This window comes from Drosophila eugracilis, unplaced genomic scaffold (genome assembly GCF_018153835.1).
Source record: "Drosophila eugracilis isolate 14026-0451.02 unplaced genomic scaffold, ASM1815383v1 contig_2088, whole genome shotgun sequence".
Taxonomy (NCBI): Eukaryota; Metazoa; Arthropoda; class Insecta; order Diptera; family Drosophilidae; genus Drosophila; species Drosophila eugracilis.
Genome location: NW_024572964.1, coordinates 1,981,114 through 2,008,020, shown reverse-complemented (window position 1 = coordinate 2,008,020; position 26,907 = coordinate 1,981,114). Strand labels below are relative to the sequence as shown.

The 26,907-nt window shown below is 42.3% G+C and overlaps 2 protein-coding genes and 1 non-coding gene across 3 annotated transcripts; 1 reads left to right on the top strand and 2 right to left on the bottom strand.

Moving 5' to 3' along the window:
• Positions 1 to 1,976: 1,976 nt before the first annotated feature.
• On the top strand, positions 1,977 to 7,093 carry LOC108114126 (sodium-coupled monocarboxylate transporter 1). The gene is made up of 7 exons (XM_017224902.1): positions 1,977 to 2,282; positions 4,360 to 5,136; positions 5,195 to 5,356; positions 5,417 to 5,532; positions 5,587 to 5,946; positions 6,012 to 6,473; positions 6,530 to 7,093. The coding sequence occupies exons 2-7, from the start codon at positions 4,471 to 4,473 to the stop codon at positions 6,831 to 6,833; spliced, it is 2,070 nt and encodes a 689-aa protein (XP_017080391.1). The 5' UTR covers positions 1,977 to 2,282; positions 4,360 to 4,470; the 3' UTR covers positions 6,834 to 7,093.
• Positions 7,094 to 7,143: 50 nt separating this feature from the next.
• Positions 7,144 to 19,568, bottom strand: LOC108114115 (homeobox protein B-H2). The gene is made up of 5 exons (XM_017224891.1): positions 18,971 to 19,568; positions 15,739 to 16,422; positions 15,293 to 15,397; positions 15,125 to 15,228; positions 7,144 to 8,090 (listed from the first exon to the last, which is right to left on the bottom strand). Exons 1-5 carry the CDS (start codon positions 19,476 to 19,478, stop codon positions 7,302 to 7,304), a joined length of 2,190 nt encoding a protein of 729 aa, XP_017080380.1. The 5' UTR covers positions 19,479 to 19,568; the 3' UTR covers positions 7,144 to 7,301.
• Positions 14,932 to 15,003, bottom strand: Trnac-gca. Its single transcript has one exon. It is a non-coding gene; the product is annotated as a tRNA-Cys (tRNA).
• Positions 19,569 to 26,907: the final 7,339 nt, after the last annotated feature.

The following is a 26,907-nucleotide window of genomic DNA, read 5'->3' as shown; positions in this document are numbered from 1 at the left end:
TAAGTTGGTGGAATACTTAGATATTCTTACATATTACTTGTATATTCTAACCACATTCCCAATGTATTATTTTCTTTTAAAGTGCCTTTTATTATTGATAAGTATTTCAGCAATGCCAACGCCCACTCTCATTTGGACATTAATTGACTACTACGCTTTCTCCAATTCTCATTTCATAAATATGGATGGGCGGCCGTCTCCATCCGAAGATCTTGTGTAATGCCGGAATCGACAGAATCCAAAAAAATTCTTTTTATTGATATTGCGTATATTTCGATTCGACAGCACGCAGCCAGCACGTGTGGAGATCTTGTAAATGTTTGGGGAAAACGTTCTGTAATGTTGTGATACCCACCCAACCGGACCAAAGTCCGATAGAACCACTTGGCAGTCGAGGGGCTCGACCAGTTTTGTGACGTCTCCGTCCACTTGCATCCGAGAAACAGAGTTTGTGGTGTTTTTGCTGGATTTGCTGTGGGCTGTGGGATCGTTTCGGGCCTAAACACTGAGTCGCATTTGCCGAACTGCTTTTAACTGCTTTTCGTCGGCTAAAGTAGTTGAATGGCCAAGATTTACATGAGACTGTTAGTTAACGACAGTGCGGGCATATTTAATTAATGCAACACGCTTCATGCTTAAATGCATATCAATCTGCCCAGCTAACTCACTGACCTTAGACCAAAAGGCGTTGATTTGGAGATTTTCCGCTTAAGGGGGAAGTACACCCTCTAAAATTCGAGTTTAATATTCGGTGATCTGATTTGGATGCATAAGACGCTTCCATGAGATCCACGTGCATCGCCCATTTCTTCGACCTAAATGCAAATTTATTGTGATTGAAACTCTTTTTGAACTGGCCGGCGTCGTTTAAATTCTTAATTCCAAATACATTTCAATTAAAATTAAACACTAAAAGTGCTGAAGAAGAATTGTAAACAAATAATTTTCTATTAGCGGGAGAAAGAGTGTCATGCCTGATCAAAATCGTACCAGATCGAACTCGTTATCGTTATCCAAGTAAGACATAACGTAGCCAGCAATTGAGGCGAGGCGACGAATATACGAAAACGAGAGATAAAATCGTTTTCATTATTAATTGGCGCACTTTTTCCTTTGTGGCTCGGGCTCGAGTTACTTAAAAAGTAATAAAGGGTGAGCCAAATGGAAATATTTACCCATCACGCAAGCCGAAACTGGCTAAGAACCAGCAATTAAACTTTTCTGTTTTGTTTACAACGCTTTTCAATTAGCTTTACTTGTCGCCCAGCCAATTGATGATCGAGTTCGTGAGATCTGCAAAGGAGTTGGAAAATACCAGATATTTTCCGGCATTCTCTGCAGAGATTTCTCCGAAATCGAAATGACTTTTAGCTTATGAATCAGAATGTAGCAATGCAGAAATTAATTGACATCAATTCACTTGAAACTTTGTTTAAAGATGGTTTGGCAAACATATTTCCATCAAATATAACTTCCTGCACCGAAACCGGAACTGATTGAGCTTGAATTACTATAATTATATGGTTTAAATCAATATAAATTTATTCTATAGTTGTAAACAAGATATATTACATAATTTGTGTAACAAATGAAATGATATCATACATTACACAAGATTATTATATCAAATAGTCTTTCTAGTAATATAGTTTAACTATTTCAGAAAATGCCTACTTCAAATCCAATATTTTAAAGTTTAAAATAAGTTGCCTATATCTTAGCACTCCACACTAACATATCATATAGGCTTTGCTCTCGCCATGAAGATCGGTGATCGTATATCCGGCGTCGCCTCGCCTGCTCTTAGATCGATTTTCTCTCTTTCTTCGCTTTTCAAGACCCCGAAGAGATCTCGATTTGTGGGGTTCCCGAAGCTGGGAGCCCGAGATCTGTGATTTGCCTGCGCCGCCTTGGGTGTCGTATAAAATAGCGTAACGGCCGCTTGCAAAACTCATTCATTTAAAAATTGTCAATACGTTCGAACAGCGCTATCGAGCAGGAAGACCAACAATATAAATAGTGCTCAAAGTGAAGGAAAATTCTCAAAGGACACGGCCTGAAAGGATCCCCTCAAGGATTATAACTAAACTTAAATACATTTGTTTTGTGAATAAACTTAAAACACGTTAATGAAATACAGAAACAATCGTGGCACAATATTGCAAATACAATTCAGAACATTTCTAAGATACGGGTTTCCATGTTTAATTCCATTTGAAAGCTAAACAAAAACGACAACCGAAGGATTTTGAAATTTACGAATTGGAAAATAACTAACCAAGGTGAGGAAGTAAATGAGTTTTTCAGTGAAAGCAGTTTAAGTTTATTTTTATGCAAATTAATAATGTTTTTATATTTGTTATGATTGAGAAAGAGCCGCCCAGAGTAAACACCTAAGACAGTTTAATTTATAGTTTGCATAAACTCGTAGTTTAAAGTAGACTTGGAAAAAGTTTAACTAACAAAAATTGGCATAAACAACGTGTGACTAAGTTAAGTTATGACTGCAAAAACAGTTTGTGGAAATGCATTTGACAAACAAGCCAATAAACCTGAACTCCCATTCAGAATGTGTTTAAAAATGATTGAATATTTATCTTGTATTAGGTAATATTTGCAGCTGTCTAGGCTGGGGAAAATATCACTGATTGATCTGTGGCACTCACTTTGCAATCTGTACCTTCTGCCAACAGTTTGCGCCTCAAATCATGTCAAGTGATTTATTTTGTTTAGATTAATAATAATAAAATAGGACGGGGGTTCTCCAGACAAGATAAAAACGCCAAGAAAGACAAACCAAAACACGCATATTAATTGGCCGCGAAGATGCTGATGCCACTTAATGGGTACGAAGGGCTTTTGGAATGGTTAGGGGGAAAAGTCCACAGATTGAGCCAGACGCCTGGCTAGACCGCCAACTTATAATTCATACGACCCGGGAGTTCTTTCAAGTCGAAAAAACAAGTTTCACATTAAGCCACCTTGCTGACAAACAAAACAATTAATTAATTTATGTTACTTATTTAAATATTTAAAATGAAAGTCTTTATTTATTTTGTTATTATTTTTATTTTCTGTTTTTCCTTTTTTTGTATTTTGAATTAATTTGTTTGTCGAATCAGTTTTTGGGTTTCATTTAAAAGAACCTTACAGAACTTTCTATATTCTTAACTTTTCTTAAGAAAATCTTTGGAACCAAAAAATTTCATTAAGACATAAAATACAGCAAAAAGATACTGCAAACACATATTTTCTCTCTGTGTAGCTTGCCATTTTGACCATCGCTCTCTTCTGGTTAGGCTTTTTGCTCTTAGTTTCCGGCCTTGCCTTCGGCAAATGGAGCTGCTGCTGCTCTTCGAAGATTCCCCGAGCGATGGCGAATTTCTGGCCCAAACCGGCGCAATCCGGCTCAGTCCAATGGCCACCGATCTAAACCAGTTGAATTCGCTTAAATCTCGATTGGCGCGCTCACATTGACCATTTTCGCTCAAACTTTGTAGCCCTATTTGTTTGCCACACGAGCTCTGTGTGTATATGTCCATGTCGCACAGGAGCAGCTTTTCTTTAATAGTTTGATTGGCCAAGTGGTTGGGAAAGTGGGAGGGGCGGTGGAAGGCGGGAGAAGGAGGCGCCAGAGCTTCTAGTTTCATCAAAAATAATTGTCGAGTGTTTGGGATCAATTGGATGGGAAGTGATTGCCATCGTTTATCAGTTGCAAAATGGGTATTTTATGATTTAACAATTAAGGAATGGCCCAGGAATGTGCAATAAATTCAAGTTACTCAAAGATAAAGCTTGTGTAATGAATATGAAGATCGTAAAATATGTTTGAGAATTTCCTTCATAATGCTTGATACCTTAACAAATTCCTAACCCCAAACATCATCCATGCGATTTCTTTTGGCCAGAAATAACCAGTTTTTGCGACTCAACAACCAGTTGAAAGCATTTTTCTGCTGGAGCCTAATCTTTGCCCATCCACTTGTAACTCTCACGGAGCAATAACTCTAGATTCCGTTTAAGAAAAAAAAGAAATACCCCCAAAGCGTTGCCTTGACTGCCGCCCCAATGATGAAAACATATTAATCATAAAACAATTACCCGCAAATGGAATTGTTTGTATAAGGAAATAATATATTTGTACTTGAACATGAGGCGCTGGCCAATGGCCAATGGTCGATGGCCTCCCCTCCTCCGGATCATTCGGTTAATTAATTAATGGGCTCCCAAGATGACACCAAAACTGACACCCACGGTGCGAAATGGCTTTGTCGTGCCGCCTCGGTGCAATTTCTCTTCGCGAACCTTGATCTTGCAATGATCTAAGTCTAAATCGTTTCCGATCTTTTCTCGTTTCAGTTTGCACACACATCGCCGGGTGGAAAGTCGTCTGGAGAAAGTCATCTCCCGGAAAACTTATTGCAATCTCGCCCCGAATCCTTATTTTTAGAGCGCAGCTCAGGAGCCAGGATGTTCGCCACCCAGGATACCATTTTGAAGTTGCTGACTCTGTGCGCCCTGGCACATTCTATAACCGCCTTGGCCCTGCAGGAAAAGTCTCCAGCTCCAGGATCTGCCCCGTTGGATCCCAGTCAGAAGTATTTGATTGTGCGAGGAGAATCCCCGAGCTCATCCCAGGAGCATGTGGAGTTCGATAATGCCGCCACCCTGCTCCTGAGATCCTTTAGGAACGAACAGATCCCTGCTTCGAAAGATCTGGAGGAATGCAGTGCTCCTAGTCACAAGGCCACCTTCTCAGGATACGATTATGTGATCCTGCTGGGCATGCTGGTGATCTCGCTGGGAATCGGTATTTTCTATGGCTTTTTCCAGAAGGGCGGCAGCTCCTCCAACGAGTTCCTGCTGGGCTCCGAGATGAGCATTTTCCCAGTTACCCTCAGTCTTACCACAAGTTTTATAACGGCTATCGAGTTGCTCGGTAATCCATCCGAGATGTACTTCCAAGGAACCCAGTTTGTGCTCATCGTTATCCCTATGGTGTTAGTTATCCCTGTGGCCGTCAAGATCTTCTACCCCATTTACTTCAAAATGGAACTAACCAGCTGCTATGAATATCTGGGCATAAGATTTGGCAAGGAAATCAGGATTCTGGGTGCAGTGCTGTACGTTATTCAGGTGGGTTAGCCTATTCCAATCCAGAAAGAACTCAGGTTAATTAGAAGGTTCTTTCCAGATGTGCTTCTATACGGCTGTTGCCGTTTTAGCTCCGGCAATTGCTCTTTCCAAAGCCACGGGCTTGGACACCAAAATAGCCGTGATCCTGATCTATGTGGTGTGCGTGTTTTACTCCTCTCAGGGTGGTATGAAGGCTGTGGTCATAGCGGATTCATTCCAGGTGAGTTATTGGTTAGAAAAAGATATAACAATTTTCTATTTAACACATTTTAATCTTCAGGCTGCTGTCCTGGCTGTATCCTTGGTGCTGATCGTGGGTCTTGGAAGCTTTTACAGTGGAACTCCCATCCAGGTCTTTCAGACTGCTGCCGAACACAACCGCTTGGAGTTCTTTAAGTAAGTCAGGTTTAAATTTTTGAAGGTCCTTACTAATCCTTCATTGTCCTTCAGCATGGATCCCAATCCCACTACCCGTCACACCGTCTGGTCTGTGGTCATTGGTGGCTTCTTCTACTGGACCTCGCTGTTTTGCACCAACCAGGCTTCCGTTCAGAAGTGCATGTCCTTGAAGTCCTTAAGGCTGGCCAAAATTGCTCTCGGATTTGCTATCATTGGTCTTATAGCTGTGTTCCTGCTGAACTTCTATACCGGCCTAATGGTCTTCACCCACTATGCGGATTGTGATCCTTTGACGGCGGGTCGTATTTCGGCTACGGATCAGTTGTTGCCTTACTATGTGATCAATACCTATGAGCACATCTACTCCGTGGCAGGAATCTTTGTGGCTGGTATCTTTGCAGCCAGTTTGGGGTGTGTTTTTAATCTTCGAGAGAGTCCTTCGTTTTTTACTAATAGATTTTCCTCTTTCCTAACAGAACTGTAGCTTCTGCCCTGAATTCCTTATCCGCTGTTACCTGCGAGGATCTTCTGGTCAATGGCATGAACATCAAAATCTCCCCTGAAAAGGGAGCCACCTATGCCAAGTGGATGTCCTTGGGCTTTGGCATTGCCTCCTTTGGCTTGGTTTTCATTGTGGAGCACCTCGGAGGAGTCCTGCAGGCCACCTTGACCCTTAATGGTCTTATTGGTGGTGTAACCTTGGGTCTCTTTGTCCTGGGAATCGCCTGCAAGCAGGCCAATACTAAGGGAGCCTTCTATGGAGGTTTATTATCTCTGGCCCTGGTTATATTTGTGGGTGTGGTGGCTCAGATTGCGAGTGTAGAGCAACCTGCGTTGCCCACATCCATTGACAAGTGCGATTGCCGAGTAAACCTGACGAACGTCATTGGAGATCTGCTGACAGAGCCTGTGGAAGTCATTCAGGAGGGAGGATTTACGTAAGTTTAATATCGAAATTTAAAAAAGAAAAGAAATTAATCATTATCAATTATAGGTCGTGGCCCATTTTCCGGCTGAGCTACATGTGGTACAGCATGATCGGATGCCTGCTCACGGTTTTCCTGGGCTGGCTAATTTCCCTGGTAATTGACTTTGTCCAGCGACGCAATGTGCTGAAGATCACCAGCAAGGGCATCGACAATCCCGCCGTTTCTGAGGAGATCTTCAAGAGCGACTCCCAAGTGCAGTACACCACGACGAGCACTGTAACCACCACCACAGCGGTTACTCCCGATCCCCTTGAGTCTACAAGTGACGAGGGACATGTTAACCATGCGATTCGCATCGACGACGAATAGAACTCGAATCCAAAGCCGAAGTCGGCTGGGGATCGTCAGTCCCCACCGGTTTATTCCTTGTGTAACCTGTAACCTCCATGTACAAAGACCAGTCGCAATCTGTTAACTGTCCTAGTTTAGTCGAAAGAGTGATTTCTAGTTCTTAAGTCCAAGCCGAGGTTGTTGGCTCAGTATTCTGTATACACACACTTACTAATGTTACTACGAATGAATTTATCTTTAGTTTGTTTTTAAGGCATCCAATAAAATCTATATACCTATATCTTCCTAAACTGTTTCAGATGGGTCGTTCTGATGGGTACGATTCATAGATTTTTCAAAGAAGTTTATTTCGTTTCGGAATTTAAATTCGAAAAAATATTATACACATATTAAATACAATAAGTTGAATGCATCAATAAATTTACAATTAAAACATATATATACACGGCCTGCAGTTCCATTTCCTCGCCCAGTGGCAGTCACGAATCACGTCACGCTGATCTCCTCATCACTGTCCGAATTGGAGTCGTCGTAGTCATCGTAGTAGAGCTTCATGAACTCGGAGCCCTGCTGGTGTTGCTGCTGTTGATGTTGCTGCTGGTGATGTTGCTGCTGCTGCTGTTGCTGCTGTTGTTGCTGGTGATGATGATGCAGTTGCGCAGCTGCAGCGGCGGCGGCCAGTTCCACCTCCCTCATGGCACTGAAATGCGGAGAATGATGCAATTGCTGCTGCAGTTGCTCGAACCGCCGCTGCTTGGCCTCCTGGATGCTGTTCTCCAGCTTGAATTTAAGATCAGCGGCCACCAGTTGCTTCTGCATCTCGGCATTGATCTTGGCCTGAAACTCGGCTGCACCGGGAGGCGAAGAGGCAGCAGACGAAACCGTGGTGGCAGGTCCTGGAGTGGGAGTGGCTGCTGCCGACTGATCGCCCATTTTGAGGCTGGTTAGGAGCGGAGGTGGTGAGCTGATCTGCAGGCCATAGCCCGTCGAGGGGGAACTTCTACTGCTGGCGGACTGCGGTGACTTCGGCGTAACAGCAGCAGTCGGTGGTTCGTCCTTGGCCACCGCTCCTGGTGGTGGCGAGGCACTACCATTGGGCGACAGCAGGGAGGGCGAAATCGGTGTTAGAGGACGATCGCACTTAGCATCGCTCAAGTCCGGATTCGGGTTGTTTTTGTTGGGCAGCGTCTGGTCGCGGGAACCGCCGCTGGCCAGGAGCTCCCGCTCCTTAGAGTTCCGCCACTTCATCCGTCGGTTTTGAAACCAAATTTTCACCTGCAAATGAAAAGGATAAATGGGTTGAAAAAATGTGTTTTCATTGAAATGGGTAAATTGAGACTGTCCAGTAGATGGAAAGCTGTCCGAAGCAGGAAAACGAGAATGCCAGTCCCGGCAGAGACAGTGGGGTATAGTTCTGGAACTTTTCATGGCCACCGGGGCGTAAGACTGGTGTGGGTATCAAATTCCGCTTTTGGGAAAACAAACTTCTGCCGGCCATCCGACAGAAAAACTTTTCTGTGGCAAATTGAATCTCGCCTAAAACCCATACAGAACCAAGTTGGGGGCTGGTCGTGTGTGTGGGCGTGGCCATGGACCGGGCAGAAGTTTGAACTGCACTGCCATCGCCAGACGACGGGCATATCCATAATAAATGCAAATTAGAGACATTTACCCAAAGCGGCTACAAATTGATTAGAGGCCGCACAGTGGGGCAAACATGGAGAAATTTTGAGAGTTTCAAGGGGAACTTCAGCCTAAGATGAGAGCTTCCTTAAGTACACAGGAAATTCTATTGTTTTTCACTAATGGAACTAATCGATGTTCAATAAGTAATTTTAGTCCCTATTTCATAATCCCTGCCCTTTTTAAGCTCCTAAATTTACGTTTAATATTTTGCTTAATAATTCTGCTCACACTGTGCAGGCTGCAAAGTTGGTCCAGCAAAAATGCTGTAAGTCCTGTATCTCACTTCCTGGTATCCTTTCCGGCCCCTGGTGGCTCCCTGCATTTGACAGGCGAGCTGAGACACTTGAAGCAGATTGCAGGACGCGCCACTCGCCAGGCAGCATCCTTGGCCCACCTCTCCATGAGCTGTTTTTGAGTTATTGTGCAGCCCAGGCTGCCCCTCCTGCTCCTTGCTGGCCAGTGACACAGCAGGACACTCGCACTTTGTAGCCAAGCCCAGCAATTTGCAACAATTTATAGGAGTCCCACTCTCCGGCGGTAATTAGATTGTGACTTGATGTGAAGTTTAAAGCAAATTGATGCGTGAAATTGGGGAGGGGCACCAAGGCCACCCCCCTCAATTAGATTTAAGCTCTGGCAGTTATAAATAAATAAGTAAACAGCGGCCACAAAAAGCTGCTGACATGTTGAACAACCGATTAACCGCAGAGATTCCTTAGGGAAACAGAACAGAAACACCCAACTCCCAATGGCACGTGCCTGATTTTTGGGTTCTTAGTGTTCGGTTTGCTGTTCCGCTTACTTCCGGTCATTGAGTTTTCCAGCGTCTGGCTTGGGGAAAGCCAGAGTTTCCCATCTTCCGCCACCCCCAAAGCAATTGAAATAATAAGCTCAGGCGGCGATAAGATTAATGATTATGGGTCCAGCCCAAAGTCAGTCGAATAGTAAGGGGGAATGGAACTTTGGATCCACTTTGGAACCACCGTCGTCATCGTCATCGTCTGTTTCTGATGGAAATTAATTATAAAGCGTGCAATTTAGTGTGCCCCGAAGAGGCGTCTGGACATTTCCGTTCCCTGTTCCATGGGCCTTGTTTAATGAGATTTGAGCCATAAGTTAAGGTTAAACAAAAACCTGTTCTGGATAAGTCGAATACTACTGAAAAAACAAACAACTAACGGAAATTCTCGCTTCGGAAATTATAGAATTTATTAACTGCACTCGATAGACCCCAAAAACGAGTCGAGTTTAGTTGTGTTGTGTTAGTCCGTCCGGCCTTGTTAACAAATATTGGCCATGTAACGAGTGCTCTACCCCTCAATTATTGTCTAACACAAAAATGTTCATTTTATTTTGTTCGCCGCTCATATAATAATTTAATTTATGCAAATATCTGTGGCGGCGACAAAAACTAAAATTCAATTGTTCGGAATGGTAATTAGCGGACTCGCTTAATTGACTTTGTTTGTGGAGCAGGGAAAGTAGTTTCAGGGATTATTTTGTCATGTCAACATATTTATAGGCATTTGATAAATTGACAACAAATTAGTTAAATTTGTAGTCGAATTAGGCAAATGTTATTAATTAAATTTTGGTTCTGTTATTAGTTATAACTTTCCCTCTTCTAGGATAAACTCAATCTTCCCGAAATTGAGTTCCTAAGCACTCATCTCATCCCGCAGTCCAGTTAAACGCTTTGCCACTTTGTTAAAGACCCAACCTCTTAATATAACTCTCCCTTCCTACAAAAATAAAGCCCATTCCATTGACAGTAAGCCAAAACGATAAGTAACATATTTTTCTGACACGACGCCAGCATAACGCGCATAGAATTTGTTTGAAGTTTTTATAAACCACCCAAAAGAGCCGGGCTACAAATTGCTCCCCTCTTCGGAACTTTCCTTCCACCCCTCTCTATTCTTTTTTTTTTTGCCGAAAATTGACTTTGGGCAATGAGCACAAGCTGTTGTTTTTGTGGGGGAGGATGGGCTGGCTGGAGATGGAGTCCTGAGTCCCGAATTCTGACTTTGGCAACATATGTTAACTAATGAGGCTGAATGTGGGGGGTGGACCATATATATACATATATATATCCATCCCAGGGGCAGGCTGTCAACCCATTTCGAGAGCCAGGATGTCATTCGATATGCTGCGTAATAGCGTATTAAATAGTCTGCTACTATTTGCCAAAGTCATTCCAGCAGCAGTTGGCAGTGCGTTTCGGGTTTTGGGTTACTGACCATGGTCCATTTGGAGTCCTCCCCTCTTTTTGTGGTTATTGTTTCAGAAGCTGGCCAAGTGCTTGCAGAATACTTTGGCTTGTGGCCGGCGACCGTTTATTTAGCAATTTGTCAACAATTTATTTTGTAACCAAAGCTGCGAATGATGGTTTTTAATGTTTGCCAATCGCTTCGGCTAGGAGGGTTGCAAATTGGCAAATTGAAATGAAATTTGAGTCATGGACATTAAGTGTTCTTTGATTTGAGATTTTGTAGGAACTGGTTGTGATTTTATGTACCCACAAAAAATATCCTTTTATCTCCTTACTAAAAAACTATCTCTTAAACTCTTTATCTTAAATCAAAATCAGTTCTGTCTGGAAATCCAACCGCTAAACGGCCCTTAAGGGATAACAAGACCCATAAAAAGCAATGCAAACAACGTAAAGACCAACCCATATCGTGTGTTAAATACTCTCGATTCCCATTCAGGGATTATTTATCATGCAATTTGATTTAAAGCCCTGGCTTCTGTCGCCACCGCGAAAAAGAAATCGAAATTGCAAACCAAATAAAAACAGAATGCTGCACGCGTCTGCTGTGGGAATCCCCCCGTAAATCCGGAAAAAAAAACAACACAAAAGACAATCCAGACGAAATGGAAAATAAAAATATTTATAACGTGAAAATGCCAAAAGAGAGGTACAGAGGGTGGGGAAATGGGTGGAAATTCCACAGTTGATTGCCAAGCGTTGGCGGGAAATTTCCTTTATTCGAGCTCCGGGCTTCCTTTTTTCTCCCCCATTTTTCGACAAATCAAAAACAGACGAATTTGTTTTGGACACGACACTTAAAAAGTTGCTCTGTGCGAAAGAGAGGGTCGCCAGCCAGACACGTGTGTGCGGGGGTTGAAATACATATCCTCGTATATATATATATTCGATCCTAGTCCTGCCGCGCGCGATTCCTTGAGCCTTTGTGCATTGATTTAAAAATGCAAATCACACTTGGCCTCAAGATGTTTTCATTTCCGCTGCGTGATTTTGGCAGTTGCCTGCGGCCAACTTTGAGCTCTTTCCGCTTTCCCCTTTCAGAGTTTCCCGCTTTCCCACTGCCTTTGTCTTGGAGTGTCATTAATGGCAATTAAATTTATAGCCAGCGGATTATGAGGCTGGTAACTGTCACTTGCAGTTCGCTTTGAAGGGGGCGTAACTGATTGAAGGAGTGTGCGAGATGTGTATTTATTTATAGGAATTATGTAGATATCGTATTCCAGTCATAAAACGGTTATTTATTTGGCTCACACAGTTCGTTTGATTCAATCAATGCAAATAAGTGTCTGTGATTAAATGCAGCTTTCTTCTTACAGGGCTTAGTTTCTTCTTAACTAGTTTTTCATATTTAAATAAGTATTATTGACTTGCCAACTTATAACCCACTCTAGATGAGAGTATCATATAGGTAGTACCTTATCCAATCCCCCAGTTAATAACACCCAGAACGTGACTTGCAGTGACAAAAAAGAAAATCCGCGCCAAACCGCCCATAAATCGCGTTGGCTGCAATAAACGCTAGCGGTTTTGGGTGCCTGCGATTTTTCGAGTGCGTTTGTAAAAATCGCAATAAACGTTGCAATGAACAACACTCGAAATGATGAATCACCTGGGCAACATCAATGCAGCGTTTGCCAAACCGCAAGGCACGCGACACTGGACAATGGTCGAATGGTCCCAGTCTACCGACTCAATTGCAGGGCAGTGCAGTGTGCTGTTATATTTATGGCGGGCACTGTGCTGCAAAATGAACAACAAACGGCCGCAAAAAGTGCAGCAAAAGCAAGGATGGAGGCTCTTAAATCATGTTGCATACAACTAGGCGCAGTGCAATGCACTCACACTCGAGCAGTCACAAGGACTCACTCTCACACACACACACACACACACTCAACCTGTGTCACTCGAGTGTGAATATCCGCACTCGTTCATCACCCACTCCATATGGGAAAAGGGACCCCAGACCAATCCCTTTATATAGCCATCGTTAATGGAGCTCCCATTGCCGCCGGCTGGCCAACACTTTGTATGTCCCTTGTCCTTTGTCCCAATCCCCTGTCCAGAATGCTGCCTTCTGTGTCCAGTTTCCCAGGTCCAGCCACCGCAAGCTGGACACCCGCTGCGATTTGATTGCGAATTTTTCTGACATTTTTGCACATTTTTGCCGTTGCCACCAAGCTTTCTTTTAGCCCTTTTTTCACTGAGGTTTTTCTTTGCTTTTGTTTTTCCCATTTTCCTTACCCTCCATTTTCACACTTTGACAAACTGCATTTGATAAATGTTTTCAAAGTATATAAAGCTGGATTTATGGATGGAAGTACGGGCAATAATCATCAAATAATAGTTGAAAGTTTTCTAGAGAATAAATCTGAATTCAGATTTTGAAACTTGAAACTTTTATTTAAGCTTGAAACTCAAAGAAAATCCGTATTGGATAATATTTAAAAGTCAAAGCCCTTTTTTCTATTTTTTCATTATGATATTACCTGTCTGTCACAATGTAAATATACAACTCGGGTGGGTTCTGTGATCTATTTACGACTAACTGAACTCCATAAATCTAAAGCAGCCGCCTAGTTAACTAAATCAAGTCACAGCTAATCAATCACTTTAAAAATTACCATTATTCAACGTTCAGTGATCTTACAAGGTCTAGAGAACATTATATCATTTCAATCTCTGGCTTGGCAACAGTTTAGCAAATGAAATAGTGACACATTTTACTAGGCGATCTTTTCCAGAGAGACGCTCAGATTATAAGATCATTAGGGCGTAAGTGATCGATCGAGTAAATGAGTTCTGCAAAAGAAGGGGCGTGACCTGGGCTATGAGTTGATGAATTCGTGTTTCCTGCAACTGGACACGCTTATTGTGCAATTATGAAATTTTTATGAATTGAAAGCCAGTGAAATGCTGCGAAAAGAACAAAAAAGAGCTGCACTAATTTGGCGTGACATTGTGAGTCATCAGTGGGCTCATCATCATCATCGCCGTTTGGGGATGACTTGGTGACTCGCTGACAACTGCCGGCCTGATTGAGTTGTGATCGATTACATTGTGACAGCACCGAATTGGCCACGCAAATTTCTCGCAGCCATGTGAAAATGTGACTGGCGAAAAGGACCTTTTCCCTTTACGAGAATTAATTTAATTATTGCATGCCGCCGGATGGGAATCTCGGCAATCAATGAAAACTGCCCGCCGTCTCAGCCGACATGAATTTCTTATAGCTCGTTATAATTTCATTATACTTCCACCTCGACCCGGCCAGTACATATCGGTTTCTATATGTATATATAAGAGTATATCTGGGATATGTATAAGAAAGCGACTGCGCATTTCAAGGAGCGTCCGCCCCACTGCCGTTCCCCTCCCATTTTTCCGGTTTTCTGCCATTTTCCCGTGCGCAGCCATTGCCGGAGAGCTTCCAGGGCGGAGTTTTATACACATTGTTCGCTTTTTGTTTCGGCTTTTTCGGGCACTTTATATTATGCTCCCGTCGCCTTTTGTTGTCTGCTTATTAAAGCTGATTCGAAAAGTTAGCCAAACGAAATTTTTATAAGCGGTTAAATATAATTTTATAATGGCATAATTCTGTGCTCATTATGCTTATTGATTTTTGTTTTGTTTTGGTACCAGATTGTTTATGGATGGCTTACACCGAATTTAGAGAGTTTAGTGGGTAAAGTTTCTGTTTTCTGAAATAATGGCACGGTGAAATGGGTTTGCAAATGCTAATTGAGGGCATTGTTGGGGCAACTTTAGAGGGATGTATATATGAGGTGTAAAAACTTTAACGACCTGAGTAAAAGTAATTCATATGGCGTGAAAGGTATAAGAGAAACTAGTTTTTAGATTAAATAGCACATGTTCTTTATATACCTTTTCAGTTCCTAAGTAAGATCTCTTCTTATCTCCAATTAAATAAAATATTGTGAGCTTTCAGGCACTTTTTAAAAGTTGTTCATGTATTGAAATAAAAAAGTGATGCAATAATATTCCAAATTGGGAGATAGTGATGTCACTGCTGTTGACTAAATTAAAATTCTGATATTTATATAAACAAATATAGTCAAAATATTGATCTCCCAATAAAGATATACTATTTTACTGGACTATATAAAACAAACAAAATGAGTACAAAGCAAAAAAGTAACAAGGGGGCACCCGGATTTGAACCAGGGACCTGTCGATCTGCAGTCGAACGCTCTACCCCTGAGCTATGCCCCCAGTTGGAGTTTTCCCCACTAAGTTGTCTTTATGAATGAATTCCTCCCAGGCTGCTTATATAACATTATGATTCACTGTTTAAAAATCATAATCAAAACCTGAAATACATAATCAATCTCACCTGAGAATCCTTCAATCCCAATCTCTCAGCCAGCTTCTTGCGATCCGGCTTGCTGATGTACTTCTGCTGCTGGAACCGCTTCTCCAGACCCTTCCTCTGGGAGTCTGCAAGAGGTGCAACAGTTAAATTTATTTCTTATGGACAGAAATGGGGTCCCCATCTACGCACCTGAGAAGACGGCACGTCGCATCATCCCACGTCGAGGCTTACCACGTGTCGAATGAGCCCAGGGGAATCCCTGGCCAGGAGGCAGGGGAAACACTTGGGCGCCAACTGCAATTATTCCGATAGGAAAGAGGAAATGCATTAGACCAAAACACTTGTTAATGGGCACAGCGGGTGGCTGTCGGATCTGGTTGGGGATTTGTCATGTGTGGACAGCAATTAGGGAGCCATACACTCGAAAATCAAATCTTGTCTCTGTTTTAATATAATAAAATTGGTAACTTTAACTTTTAAATAGTTCTTATCAGGACATTCAAAATGTTATTTAGGATTATTTAAGGATATGATTTATAAGTCCGACCAAATATTGTTAGAAAAATAAAAGCAAATCCCCAAATAAACGGATATTCGACAGATATTTTTTGGAGTATAGAAGGACCAACTCTTACCACTCATGTAGGGATTGCGGCAGTGCGCCAGCAGCGAGTGGAGGTGCGGGTGGTTGAGGGTGTGCGGCAGGAAGGGCGTGGGGCGGCTGGGCATGGGCTTCGCAATCACCGGCGGAGGAGGCGGTGGCGGTGGCGTCGGATGGCCATGTCCACCACCTCCTCCTCCTCCTCCTGCTCCGGCGCTTAGCAACTGCTGCTGATGCTTGTCTTGCGTTAATCTTCGACTGGCGTTGTCCACGTCGGGACTCGAATTCGCCAGGTCGTGCGGTCGACCATCCTGGCCAGAATTGCCATTGGCAGTGGCACTCGATCCGCCGTGATTGTTGTCGCTATCACTAATTGTGCTGCCAGGTGACGACGACGAGGATGCGGTTTGCGGTTGACAACTATTGCCGGGATGCTGCTGATGTTGCTGCTGTGCATGTTGCTGCTGTACATGTTGTTGCTGCTGCTGCTGCTGCTGATGCGGGGGCAGTTGATGCGTTAGAAATGCGGGATGCGGAAAGTGGGCATGACCCACACCCGGGTGCTGGTGATGATGATGATGCGGATGCGGATGTCCTGGCACTGGCAACTGTTGGTGTTGCTGGTGGGGATGCTGATGGTGTTGCTGATATTGATGCGAGTGCTGCTGCATGAAGTTTTGCTGCAGATAAGGCCATATATGCTGCGGTTGCATGAACTCTGTGGAGGAAGAGTGCCAAAACCATTAGTGATGAATGAGTCACTAAAGCTGAGAGACAGGTCAAATTGTTATTATCCCCAAAAGTATGCAGCTCTTAATAGCAAGAGAAAAAAAGCTCAAGTTTAAGTAAGAAAATAAAGTAATAAATAATAAAATAAATAGTTAATATGGTAATATTTATAATTGCTGTTGTTATTTCTTTAATTATTAAATTTCCTCCTCTCTTATATGTAAAACCACTTTGAAGTGTCAGATTGTCAGATTGTCAGCCTTGAAAACAATCTGCTAAAGACTTGGCTCATACTCAAGGACTCGCTGAAGCGTGTTATGTGCTGTCTTGCCAATTTCCAGACAGGCGCCATCACCCCTAAAGCCCCTTAAACCCCCCCCGCACACATACACACTCACAGACAATGGAAAAATGAAATCTGCTTTGAAGTGTCAGTGTGAAGTTGGCATAATTAAAGCAAACACAAACTTCGGGATAAAGGACTTCACACACACACACACAGAAAGAGCTCGCACCTTGAGAGCAAACTTTGGCGCCTTTGGTTAAGCACAAGGATATACTAAATATATATATATATCTGTATGTAGAGAATATCGGGGGATGGAATCTCGTTTTTGGAGCCCTGTGTGGCTGCATTTCATTTTCTAATTAAACACCCCAAAAAGGCAGCCGCCATCGTTGCCTGTCCCCCATTCCCCTTCCCGCACATCCTGACAGGCTGGCAGTTGCTGCAGGATATCCAGGATATGATTTTAATTCGATTAGAGAACTGAAACAATTAACGAATTAACGCCTCTTTAGTTTCGGCAGTATGTGTGCGCGTTCAATGAGATGCTTTTGACTCTTGTGGCCAAAACAGCTTTTTGCCTTTGCGGAGGCCCCGAAAATTTCCATTTCTATATAGGAATCCTTGATTATCCTTGCGTGTAGGAGTGTGTGCTTGCTTGTGGCACATGTGTGCCTAATGAGCGCACAAATTAAGTTATAATTGTTCGCTTTTGTTTGTTTTGTTCGTCGGCGGTTTACCCACTTTTCTGTATCTGCATCTGTGCTGCGAAAATGTGGCAAGTTTTTGGCCTTATTGGTTTATGGCCCAGCAAAAAAAGTTCATTTGTGGCTTTCTCTCAGGCAAAAAACAGTTTTTGGTAAGGGGAATTCAGCATATGGATCATTGATTGAAATACGATGGCAATTAGTTGGAATATGTGAAGGAGGGAAATGCGCAGAGGATGCTAGTAAGTGCTTAGAAGACTAAAAGAACGAACTTAAAAAGTTGAATAAAGTCATTAAATCCTAGATTTACCAACCTTTTTTTTCGCCACGCGTTTGCCATAAAAAACTGTACGATTTAACCCCAAAAGATCGCCAATAAATTCCCATAAAAAAGTGTCATAAAAAACAGACGATTCAGTAGGTCCGGCCCACTCATTAATATGGAAAGTAAACCGCGATGCCATAATCACATGACAATTAAATCCCACAATCCCTAGACTAGATGCGAACAATGCTAAAAAAAAGGCCAAGGCAAAGCTGTTACATTGACTGATGGCCAATTGGTTCCGCCTATCTTTTGTCCCACACCCTGGACCTATTCCACACAACCTCATCCCCCGTCGTAAGCAGCACGCGGCAGAGGATCTCTCGCACTCTATATCCCATGCAGATCCTTACGGAAGTGCGGATGTGCCAAACTGGTTATGCGGCTTTGTTGTCTAGGGGCTCCGGCTCAATAATTTAAACATGATTAGGTCTGGTTGTGTTTTTACAGCCTGCCAGCTCAGCGGAGCTACGCCCCGAGGGCTTAGGCCGTCACACAATAAAATCACGGCGTAAAAACTAAGGCAACTGCGAAGTACCAGGACTTTGCTCACTCCCCTCGCAAGGAGTCTGCAAAGTTTCGGCAAGATTTGTTATTCTTTTGGCTTTTCATATTGCAATTGTATGTGGAATCTTGTTATTGTTTGGCATTAGCCACGGCAAATTAATTGCCAAGCCTTTTTAATGGCATTCTTGAGGAAGCCCGCGGCGGCGAACTAATTGGAGGAAGCTATCTCACGGATTTAAGCCCACTTTAGAAGTGGAAAAATAAAATATAATCAGCGGAAAACTTAATTGAAAGATAATATAAAAATATAAGTTATTAAATTTAGATTCTGTTTTGAATGAATATTCATAAATAAATACAAAAAATCAATATTCTTAATAGGGTTACATTTTCAAAGCCATATCTGCCATTGAATTCATTTTGTTTAATTGTTAGTAACACGGACACATGCTAATGTAATTTCTAAGTTTATCATAAACCAATAATCCAGTTGGGTTTTATTAAGTATTACAACGTTAATTACTTGATTGATCAATGAATAATTGTGGAAATGCAAATCAAGAAATGGAATCAAATTATTTAATATTTACTTCGAAAAAAATAAAGCTTTTCACAAAGCTTTAAGATAGTAATTAAAAATCCAAATAAATTATAAACCAGTAAATTTCCTTAATCTTAAGTACTATCAATTCCCATTCCCTTAATGACTTACCATTTCTAACCCGAACTCCCTCTCGGGTATCTCCAAGGATCGCGCTGACACTGAACTTGAGAATGGGCTTGCTGCTGGTATCCTTGAGGATGGTGTTGCCCACCGTCGGAATACTGGAGTCTTTGGGCTCCACCTTTGGCAATTTGATTGCCACGGGCTCGTCCACTTCGGCCAGCTCATCCTCCAGCTCCTCGTCTAGATCCATGTGCGGCTCCTCGCCTTCAACACTGCCAATATCGGCGATAATCTCATCCGCAGTGGAGGAGCCATCGTCTTCGTCCATCTCATCGATGCTGTCCACACTCTCGGCACGAATCTCGCGGCACTTATCACACTTGTAGCCGCGCAACTTAGAGCAGCCACAGGCCTCGGTGGCCTCCGCCGGATCAGCGGAATCCGTGCCCGAACGACGCGACAGGAGCATCTCGCTTAGGCTGGACTTCAGCTGGCTTTCCGTGTAGGTCTGCTGGGCGTGCAGGAGACTGTCCACGAGGAAGGCCGTAGACATAACGCGACTGAGCTGGCTGCTCTATATTTTCCGTAATCTGTATTATCCGTATAATTTTGTTAGTTTCTATTCCCGCCAGTTGTCGCGTTCGCGTCGAGGGCTCAAATCGAACTGAATGCAGTGGCAAAATATCCTGGCAGGCGCAGGACGCAGCATCCGGATGCCCAGGATTCCGTTAACGGGGGTTGCTCGCCGTTGGTTGGTCCGCTTCTCCTGCCCAGTAGCCGTGTCGTCTGTGTGGCACGTGATTTTCGTCCTTATGTATATCCTTCTGAGCTCGCTCTCTCTCTGTCGCTCCTGTGTGAGTGCGCGAGTGTGTGTGCGTGAGTGTCCTGTTTAGCCTTTGCCTGCTCGTTATTGTTGTTCGCTTTTTATTTGATTTTATTTGTGTGAAAACAATAAAAATTTAATTTTCTTGTTTTGTTGCCTTTGCCACTCGCTGCCTTGAACTGAATTTGGCTCGATCTTATTAGATTTGTGCTGTTATTCCACGGTGTGGCACAGTGGGACAAATTGGGAACTTGAGGTGATATTTGTTATGGGTTTTTATGGATTAAGGGCTTATGAACCTTTTATCTTAAATTGAAATGATTTTCAGTTTGAAAGTTTATGTAAATTAAAAGAACTTGTAGTGTGTGTTATTTCTTTTTCTATATTTTTTTAAGTTTTATAAGTATGTTTATTATTTGTAAGACAAGTTTAGACACTTAACTATTTCCTATAACCTAGAAAATGTGAGAATAATTTCTTTTCTTACTAGTTTGCAGTTACTTTTCAAAAATTATTTCCATAAAATTGAGAATTTTATACCCATTCGCAAAAATAAACTTATAGTAGTATATTTATACATATATAAAAAGGGTTATACAACTCTCCAAAAATAAGCAACATATATAGAACTGGACTTCCGGTGCCATAAACTTTTGAATTGGTTTCAGCAATTTGTTGCAGGCACCGCTGGCATGGAAAAAATGAATCCCCGGCAAGCGGCCAAGGAGTCAGTAGATTAACTTTTATTATGACCGCAAATTAGTTGTCCTCGTCGCCGTTGATGACGACAATCGAGTTTATCGACAATGATGACTTATTTACTCTGGCTGGAAAGCGTAGTAGCTGCGAAAATGGCTGAGCATCGGTTATGTAAGCTTAGGAGCTAGACAAAGAGCAGAAGCGGCAGGATGTGTATGTCCTTTTGGCCTCTATTGTGTGTACAGAACGAGCAAGAGAGAGAGAGAGAGAGAGAGAGAGAGCAGAGTAGAGAAGAGCAACCCTTATGGCTGGGAGAAGTGCTAGGGGAAGGAGGGCTTCCTTCTGGAGGGGCGTGGCCTCACTCGAATTGGAAACCCATCAGGAGCTGAAAGGAGGAGAAGTGCTCTCGACAATAGGAAGAAGTACAAGGATAACAAAGGCCCCAGCTCAGATTGTTTTGCGCTGCCATTTGTGGCTTTTTGCTTTCATATGGAGCACGCCTCAAAGGATTACCCCGTATCGCCAGGACTTCTTGTACTTCTTCGGCTCCTCGACTCCTCGGCTCTTGTGCTACTCTGCTGGCAGCGAGTACATAAAACATGCTCATATAAGCGTATAAATATGTGATAATAATGATTAAAAGTTCTCATCATGCCATCATCATTTATGCAAAGGATTCCGCTGGCTTGTGTGGCTGTGTGCGCTGAAGAGTCCTTACATTTTTATTTGCCACCGACACATGGCTCTAGCAGAGTATTTTCCATTTTCTACAATCTCCCCGCAGCTCTACTCCGCTGGGAAAAAAGCTTTCTTTCTCTCTTAGAGTCGCTATCTCCATCTCTGTTTGTAGTCGCCATAATATGAGGACAATTATTTGATAAGTGGGTTGAATGTGCAGCTTCCTCTGATTTTTCGGCTCCGGCTCGGATACGGATACGGAGTCGGATTGGGATTCCATCTGCCATTGTCATGGCGCTGCTGCTGTTTTTTGACAAATGAAAGGGGTCACCGAAACAGGCTTTTGTCGGAAGCTCCCCTCAAAATAAAATATATATCCTTATCCCCCATCCAAAACGGGGGGCAGGGAGGTGTTGAAGACAAACTTTTAATTGTTTTTCAGAGTGTTGCCATGGCCTGGGTTTATTTTTGTTTTTATTTTTTTAATTTGTTTGCCGAATTGGAAATATGTAAATGATGTTGTTGGCTCTGCATTGGGGATTATTGTGCTGTTAACGTTTGGCTTTTTGGCCGGGCTTTGTGGGTTCATTGTTGGGACTCATGATGATGGTTGGGTAAGGAAGTCATAGATAGCTGTTAAGATCAAAGGCAACTAATTGGATTGATCTGTTTCCCTGATCAATCTCTTTTGAGGGACGATTACATTCGAGTATATTAAGACATTTCACAAACAGATGAGGCCGTAACTCTGAATCATAATGATAATATCAAAGCTTATCATATATCTCCAACTGCTTTATCAAGGCCTGAAGCTGCTGACAAGCTCCAACTTACTTCCTTTACTTATTTTGCCAAAATACCCTTGCAGGTAAATTCAGTTGGCCAAATTCAAAGACTTCTTTCTGTCATCGCTGCCACATGCCACTCCGATTCGAATAAACAACTTGGTGGCTCTTTGGGGGAATACTCGTATGTGGAATCGAATGCCGTTGACAGCCGCATCATTATATGGATATCATTATCGTGTATCGTCTGCAGCAGCTACAGCAGCAGCAGCAGCAGCAGCGGTAGTGGCAGAAAAAAAGGTAAAATGTCACAAGATGCTGCAAGATGGGAGGGGGGGATAAATGGGTGGTTGAGTGGTTGGTTGGTTGGTTGACTCGATATATGAGAGGGCGGGGGCGTGGTTGGGCAATATAATAAAGCGCAAACATTTATACACGACACTCGATGCGAAGGACGATATAGAAAAAGCATTCCAGCCAAGTTAACTGTCGATATCAGCTGCTGCCACGGCCATGTCCCCTACCACGCCCACCTCGCCCATCTCGCCCACCATTCCAGCATCCATGAAATGAATGCGAATTCTGTTTGCCATCGATTTTCAGGACAACGTTTATTATTTTTATTATATTCGCCGGCAACTAGAGAAGCCAGAACTCTCGGGGTGGCTGCGAAATTATGGGCTTTTCATAACGTTAACAGTCGCATAAATACGCTCTTTGTGTCAGCCAAGTAGAAAAAATGCGATAAAAGATTATAAAGTGTGTGTTGTCGTTGGCTTTTGCTGCCCAGTGGGTTGGTCTCTGGGTTCTGGTCTCCGGCTTCTGGTTTCTGGGTGGTTCTTCCAGGGTTCGGAGTTCGTTCTCGTTTCTCGTCCTGCCGGCGACATCTGTTTCCGACATCTTTTAATAAAATTTTCATCTTTATTACAAAACGATTGTTTTATGCGCCACGCCCCCTTCTCAATTCTTGAGCTACTCCCCCTTCCTCTACTCCTTCAAATCCCCGAACTTAAACTTGAACTTGGACTAGACGACGTGTCCTGCTGGCGGAAGTCCTTCAGCGAAGTCGCGAAAGGAAGTAATTAGAATGAAGCGATTTTTAGTTGCCAAGTTTTTCGCTCCCCTTTTTTTTACCATTTTTATTTTGATTTTCCACAGGCAAAAAGTTTTCATGGGACTCCATGACCCGCCAAACAGTTTATGAAAATATTTTCCATTCTTCATTTTATTACTTTATTTCACTTAATTTGATTGCACGCCGTGTTGTTTTTTACCCATTCGTGATTGTATGGAAATAATTGCCAACTTTATTGGTTAATTTATGAAATTTACACATTTAATGGTTTGTGTTATTGTTGTGAGTGGGCCATGTGTGTGTGTCAGCGTGTGTGGTTTGTCGGTAGTTGTGGTTTTGCGGTGGCTCGCATATTTGAGTTTGGACCATGTGGTGGGAAAGTGCCGTTCGGCTGAGTGGTTGTTAAGTGGGCCTAGTTAGGTGTGTAAGTACGTGAGGAAAGCTAATTTGAGTGACTGCCTCAAATTGCTGATAAATAGCCAATTAAACGGTTAATTAATGTTGTTTAAAGGAGATTTTACAGTGTTATTGCTTTCAAATAATTATTTAAGTTTAGATACCTCTTAAATTTGAATTTTTCAGCAGTTCATGAACTCTGATGGGGTACTCTTCCCGCTTCTTGATGGTAGACCAAGAGAAATATTTTTGCAATATTATTTTTTACATTTTTTGCAGCCGAACTCCGTTGATTTTTGATGTACGCATGAGGGCGCTGATTAAGCCAACTGGAAAATTCGCATAGCCCTGGCTGAGCCATGGCCCCACAGCCAGAACTCCCAGAATTGCAGCAGCAAAAAATAAATAAACAAAGCTTTAACAGAAATCAAAGAGTTGGTTGATTTTCTGTAGAGAAGAGGAGCGGAGGGCGCGGGCAATTAATATTTTTTATTGCATACAAATTGCATAATTAGTCAAAACTAAATGACAGGACACAAGGCACACAGACCCAGAAATGAGAAGGACAATAATAATGAAGGAGCAAAAGGGGTGGCAGGCAACAAATGTGTTGTTGTGATTAATACAATTACACGAAAGAAAAGATAAAGGATAGCAGGATACAACGAAATTTGACAGCTCGAAACAATAATAACAGAAGCAAGCCCACAGGACTCGAAGAGGGTTGCGATTCCAGATCCAGATCCCAAGTCCGATCCCAGAAAAAAAGGCTCATCACTTGACGCTGCGGCCAAGAAGGAAAAATGGGAAAAGGGCGAAGAGCGGTTTGCTACAACGTGTGAAAGCCAGGCAAAAGGACATACGGCGGCTACTTGACTCGAGTCCTTCGAGAGGCCCAAGGAGAACTTTAATTAATTTTCATGTCTCGCTGAGTTATGTGACTCTCTGTGGGCATTGATTCAGCGATTCAAGGTGTGCATCAAGCCAGGCGGAAGTAAGTTGGGAATTTATGCTTCATTGTTGATGTCACATTAGATCGCAGCATCGGCAGTAATTAGTCAAACAAATTTACACGAAATTTATTGATGTCAAAGGAATAGAAGTTAAGGAAGTCTCAAGAACTTGGTGTTATGAGTATGACTTGTCCTCCTCAAGGGATTCACACATTAAAGTGAAAGATCATTACTGAATCTCAAAGATTTCCTTAATAATCATGATGAAACTAATACGATGGTTTATGAATCTATCAATCTAATGTTGCCACACCAATTCCTTATCGTTGCATTTTATTTTATTAATATCTTCAGTTTTATTTCCTAATACCATGATATTGCTTTCTCGAATCACCCCATAACCTGTCGAACTCTCACCCAAAACTACTTTTATTTCATTTCTAATCTGATGGATCAGCCTGCGAAGTCAATGACACCCAATTGGCAAGTTCTGAGTCCTCAATCGCGTGATCTCATAACAAGTTGTCAGGTCTAATTAGAGAGTTTTGCCAGCTGACGCCACCGAATGCCACCCCCTTAGAAGTCCCATTCTCCGCCCCCTGGAAATAGCTTCAATGTAACGCCTAGTTAGGCAACAGATTGCGCTGAAATGTATGCAAAGGCTGGAAAATCAAACCACCACCGCCAAGGACAAAGGGATGTTCGCTAATTTGGACACGCTGCTAAATTAGCGAAAGGGTGACCCCGTTTCATAAAGATCGAGGCAGATATACTATATATAGGCTATGGGTATGGGGGATTAGACGCGGGGAATGGAATTGGATAATGAAAATAAAATTAGTTTTGGTCACGTGTTTAGGGAAATATGAAATGATTATTTATGAAAGAATGCATATGCCCCGGAGACTCGGCCATCTTCCATTTCTAACTGGCCCAAAAGAGAAAAACCAAAAAAACCGTAAGCCAATTCAATTAACTTGGCTGCCAGTGCAGCTGAAGCCGATGAGTGAAGGCCTGCGGCCGGAGGCGCTACATTTTTAATTAATCCGGTCGGAGAGCTCCTCTGCCGTGATCCGTCCTGGGCTGAACCTGCTACTTTTTAGCAAATCCATTGGATGCATTTCTGATGGACATTTGGCTTCTGTTTCTGACCATGCCAACAGCCAACAGCCAAAGCCAACGAGGCACGTCCATTTCTGCATTTGCCAGGCTTTGGCATTTCGGTTTTTGCTCGCTCGTCACAGGTTTTGATTGCACAATTTAATTTTAATTTCCCAACTTTTTCATATCTCTCTATTTGTTTGCCTTGGGTTGAAATGATTATTTACATTTATGCAAAATAAATGCGGCCAGGATTTTTGCTTTTATTTGCCTCCAGTTGATTGACATTTGCAGCCTGTTGGGAACATCGAAGGGTTGAAGTTGCTGCAATTAGGGATTCATATTTTTTGCTTGTTTAGTTGGGTTTGGGGTAGGACATCGGTCTGTCCCGATTTGTGTCTCAAAATATCAGTATTTTCCTCAGTACAAAGCCACGAAATGATCATAACATGGAATGCTATATCTCGTTGAGTTCGAAATTTAATTCCCCGTCCAACTGTATACCAGGTTCAAAAAGTACATTTTTTGAGATTTTTCCCAAAATGCGAAAATCAGTCTGTCCAGATTTTCAGCCCAAAATATCAGTATTTTCTTCATTACAAAGCCAAAAACGGTCCAAATATGGAATGTCATTTCTCGAAGGGATCGTATTTTGATTGCTATCATTCTCATTTGGGTTGCATTCAAATCTGAGACACTTCAATTTTTTCCATTTTTCGCAGATTTTGATGATGGTACCCCTTATAAAAAATGCGATTTTTGGGCAAAAATTAATTTTCTCAAAGTCGAAAAACGAGTGATATGAGTGGTAAGTGGTGGTCGTTAGCAGCACAAAACAGTCGTTCTCTTGGTTGTAAGTCTTGTTTTGACCAAGATAGAGCTGGGAAACCGCAAGTAATATTCCAAATTTCTGTCAAAAAATGGGTTTTTGATATTTTAGTCTCTAAATCAGCACCCGCAGCCAAAAATCAGAACAATAATGTTAAAAGTAAGCATAGGGGTCTTTAGTTTCGGTAGTCAGCTGCAAAAAACAGTCATTGTTATAGTCGTGCCGCTTGTGTTGACAAAGTTATAGTTAAAAAACGGCAAAAAATCGTGTCTCTCTGCTGTCAAAAGGGCGTATACTTGATTCCGAGCCTAAAATATCAGTATTTTGTTCATTACAAAGCCAAAAATGGTCCAAACATGGAATGTCATATCTTATAATACTCGTAATTTGATTGCTATCATTCCCATTCGGGTTGCGTTCAAATCTGGGACACTTCAATTTTTTCAATTTTTCGCAAATTTTGATGATGGTACCCCTTATAAAAAATGCAAAATTTGGGCTAAAATTAATTTTCTCAAAATCGAAAAACGAGTGATAGGAGTAGTAAGTAGTGGTCGTTATCATCACAAAACAGTCGTTCTTTTGGCTGTAAGTCTTGTTTTGACCAAGATAGAGCTGAAAACCGCAAGTAATATTCCAAATT

Excerpts from the sequence above, each read along its gene's own strand:
- LOC108114126 (XM_017224902.1), top strand. The coding sequence starts at position 4,471 with ATGTTCGCCACCCAGGATACCATTTTGAAGTTGCTGACTCTGTGCGCC. Across the intron at positions 5,533-5,586 it reads AACCGCTTGGAGTTCTTTAA|CATGGATCCCAATCCCACTA; the intron begins GTAAGTCAGGTT and ends ATTGTCCTTCAG. Across the intron at positions 6,474-6,529 it reads ATTCAGGAGGGAGGATTTAC|GTCGTGGCCCATTTTCCGGC; the intron begins GTAAGTTTAATA and ends TATCAATTATAG.
- LOC108114115 (XM_017224891.1), bottom strand. The coding sequence starts at position 19,478 with ATGTCTACGGCCTTCCTCGTGGACAGTCTCCTGCACGCCCAGCAGACC. Across the intron at positions 16,423-18,970 it reads GGGAGTTCGGGTTAGAAATG|AGTTCATGCAACCGCAGCAT; the intron begins GTAAGTCATTAA and ends CTTCCTCCACAG. Across the intron at positions 15,398-15,738 it reads CCGCAATCCCTACATGAGTG|TTGGCGCCCAAGTGTTTCCC; the intron begins GTAAGAGTTGGT and ends GAATAATTGCAG.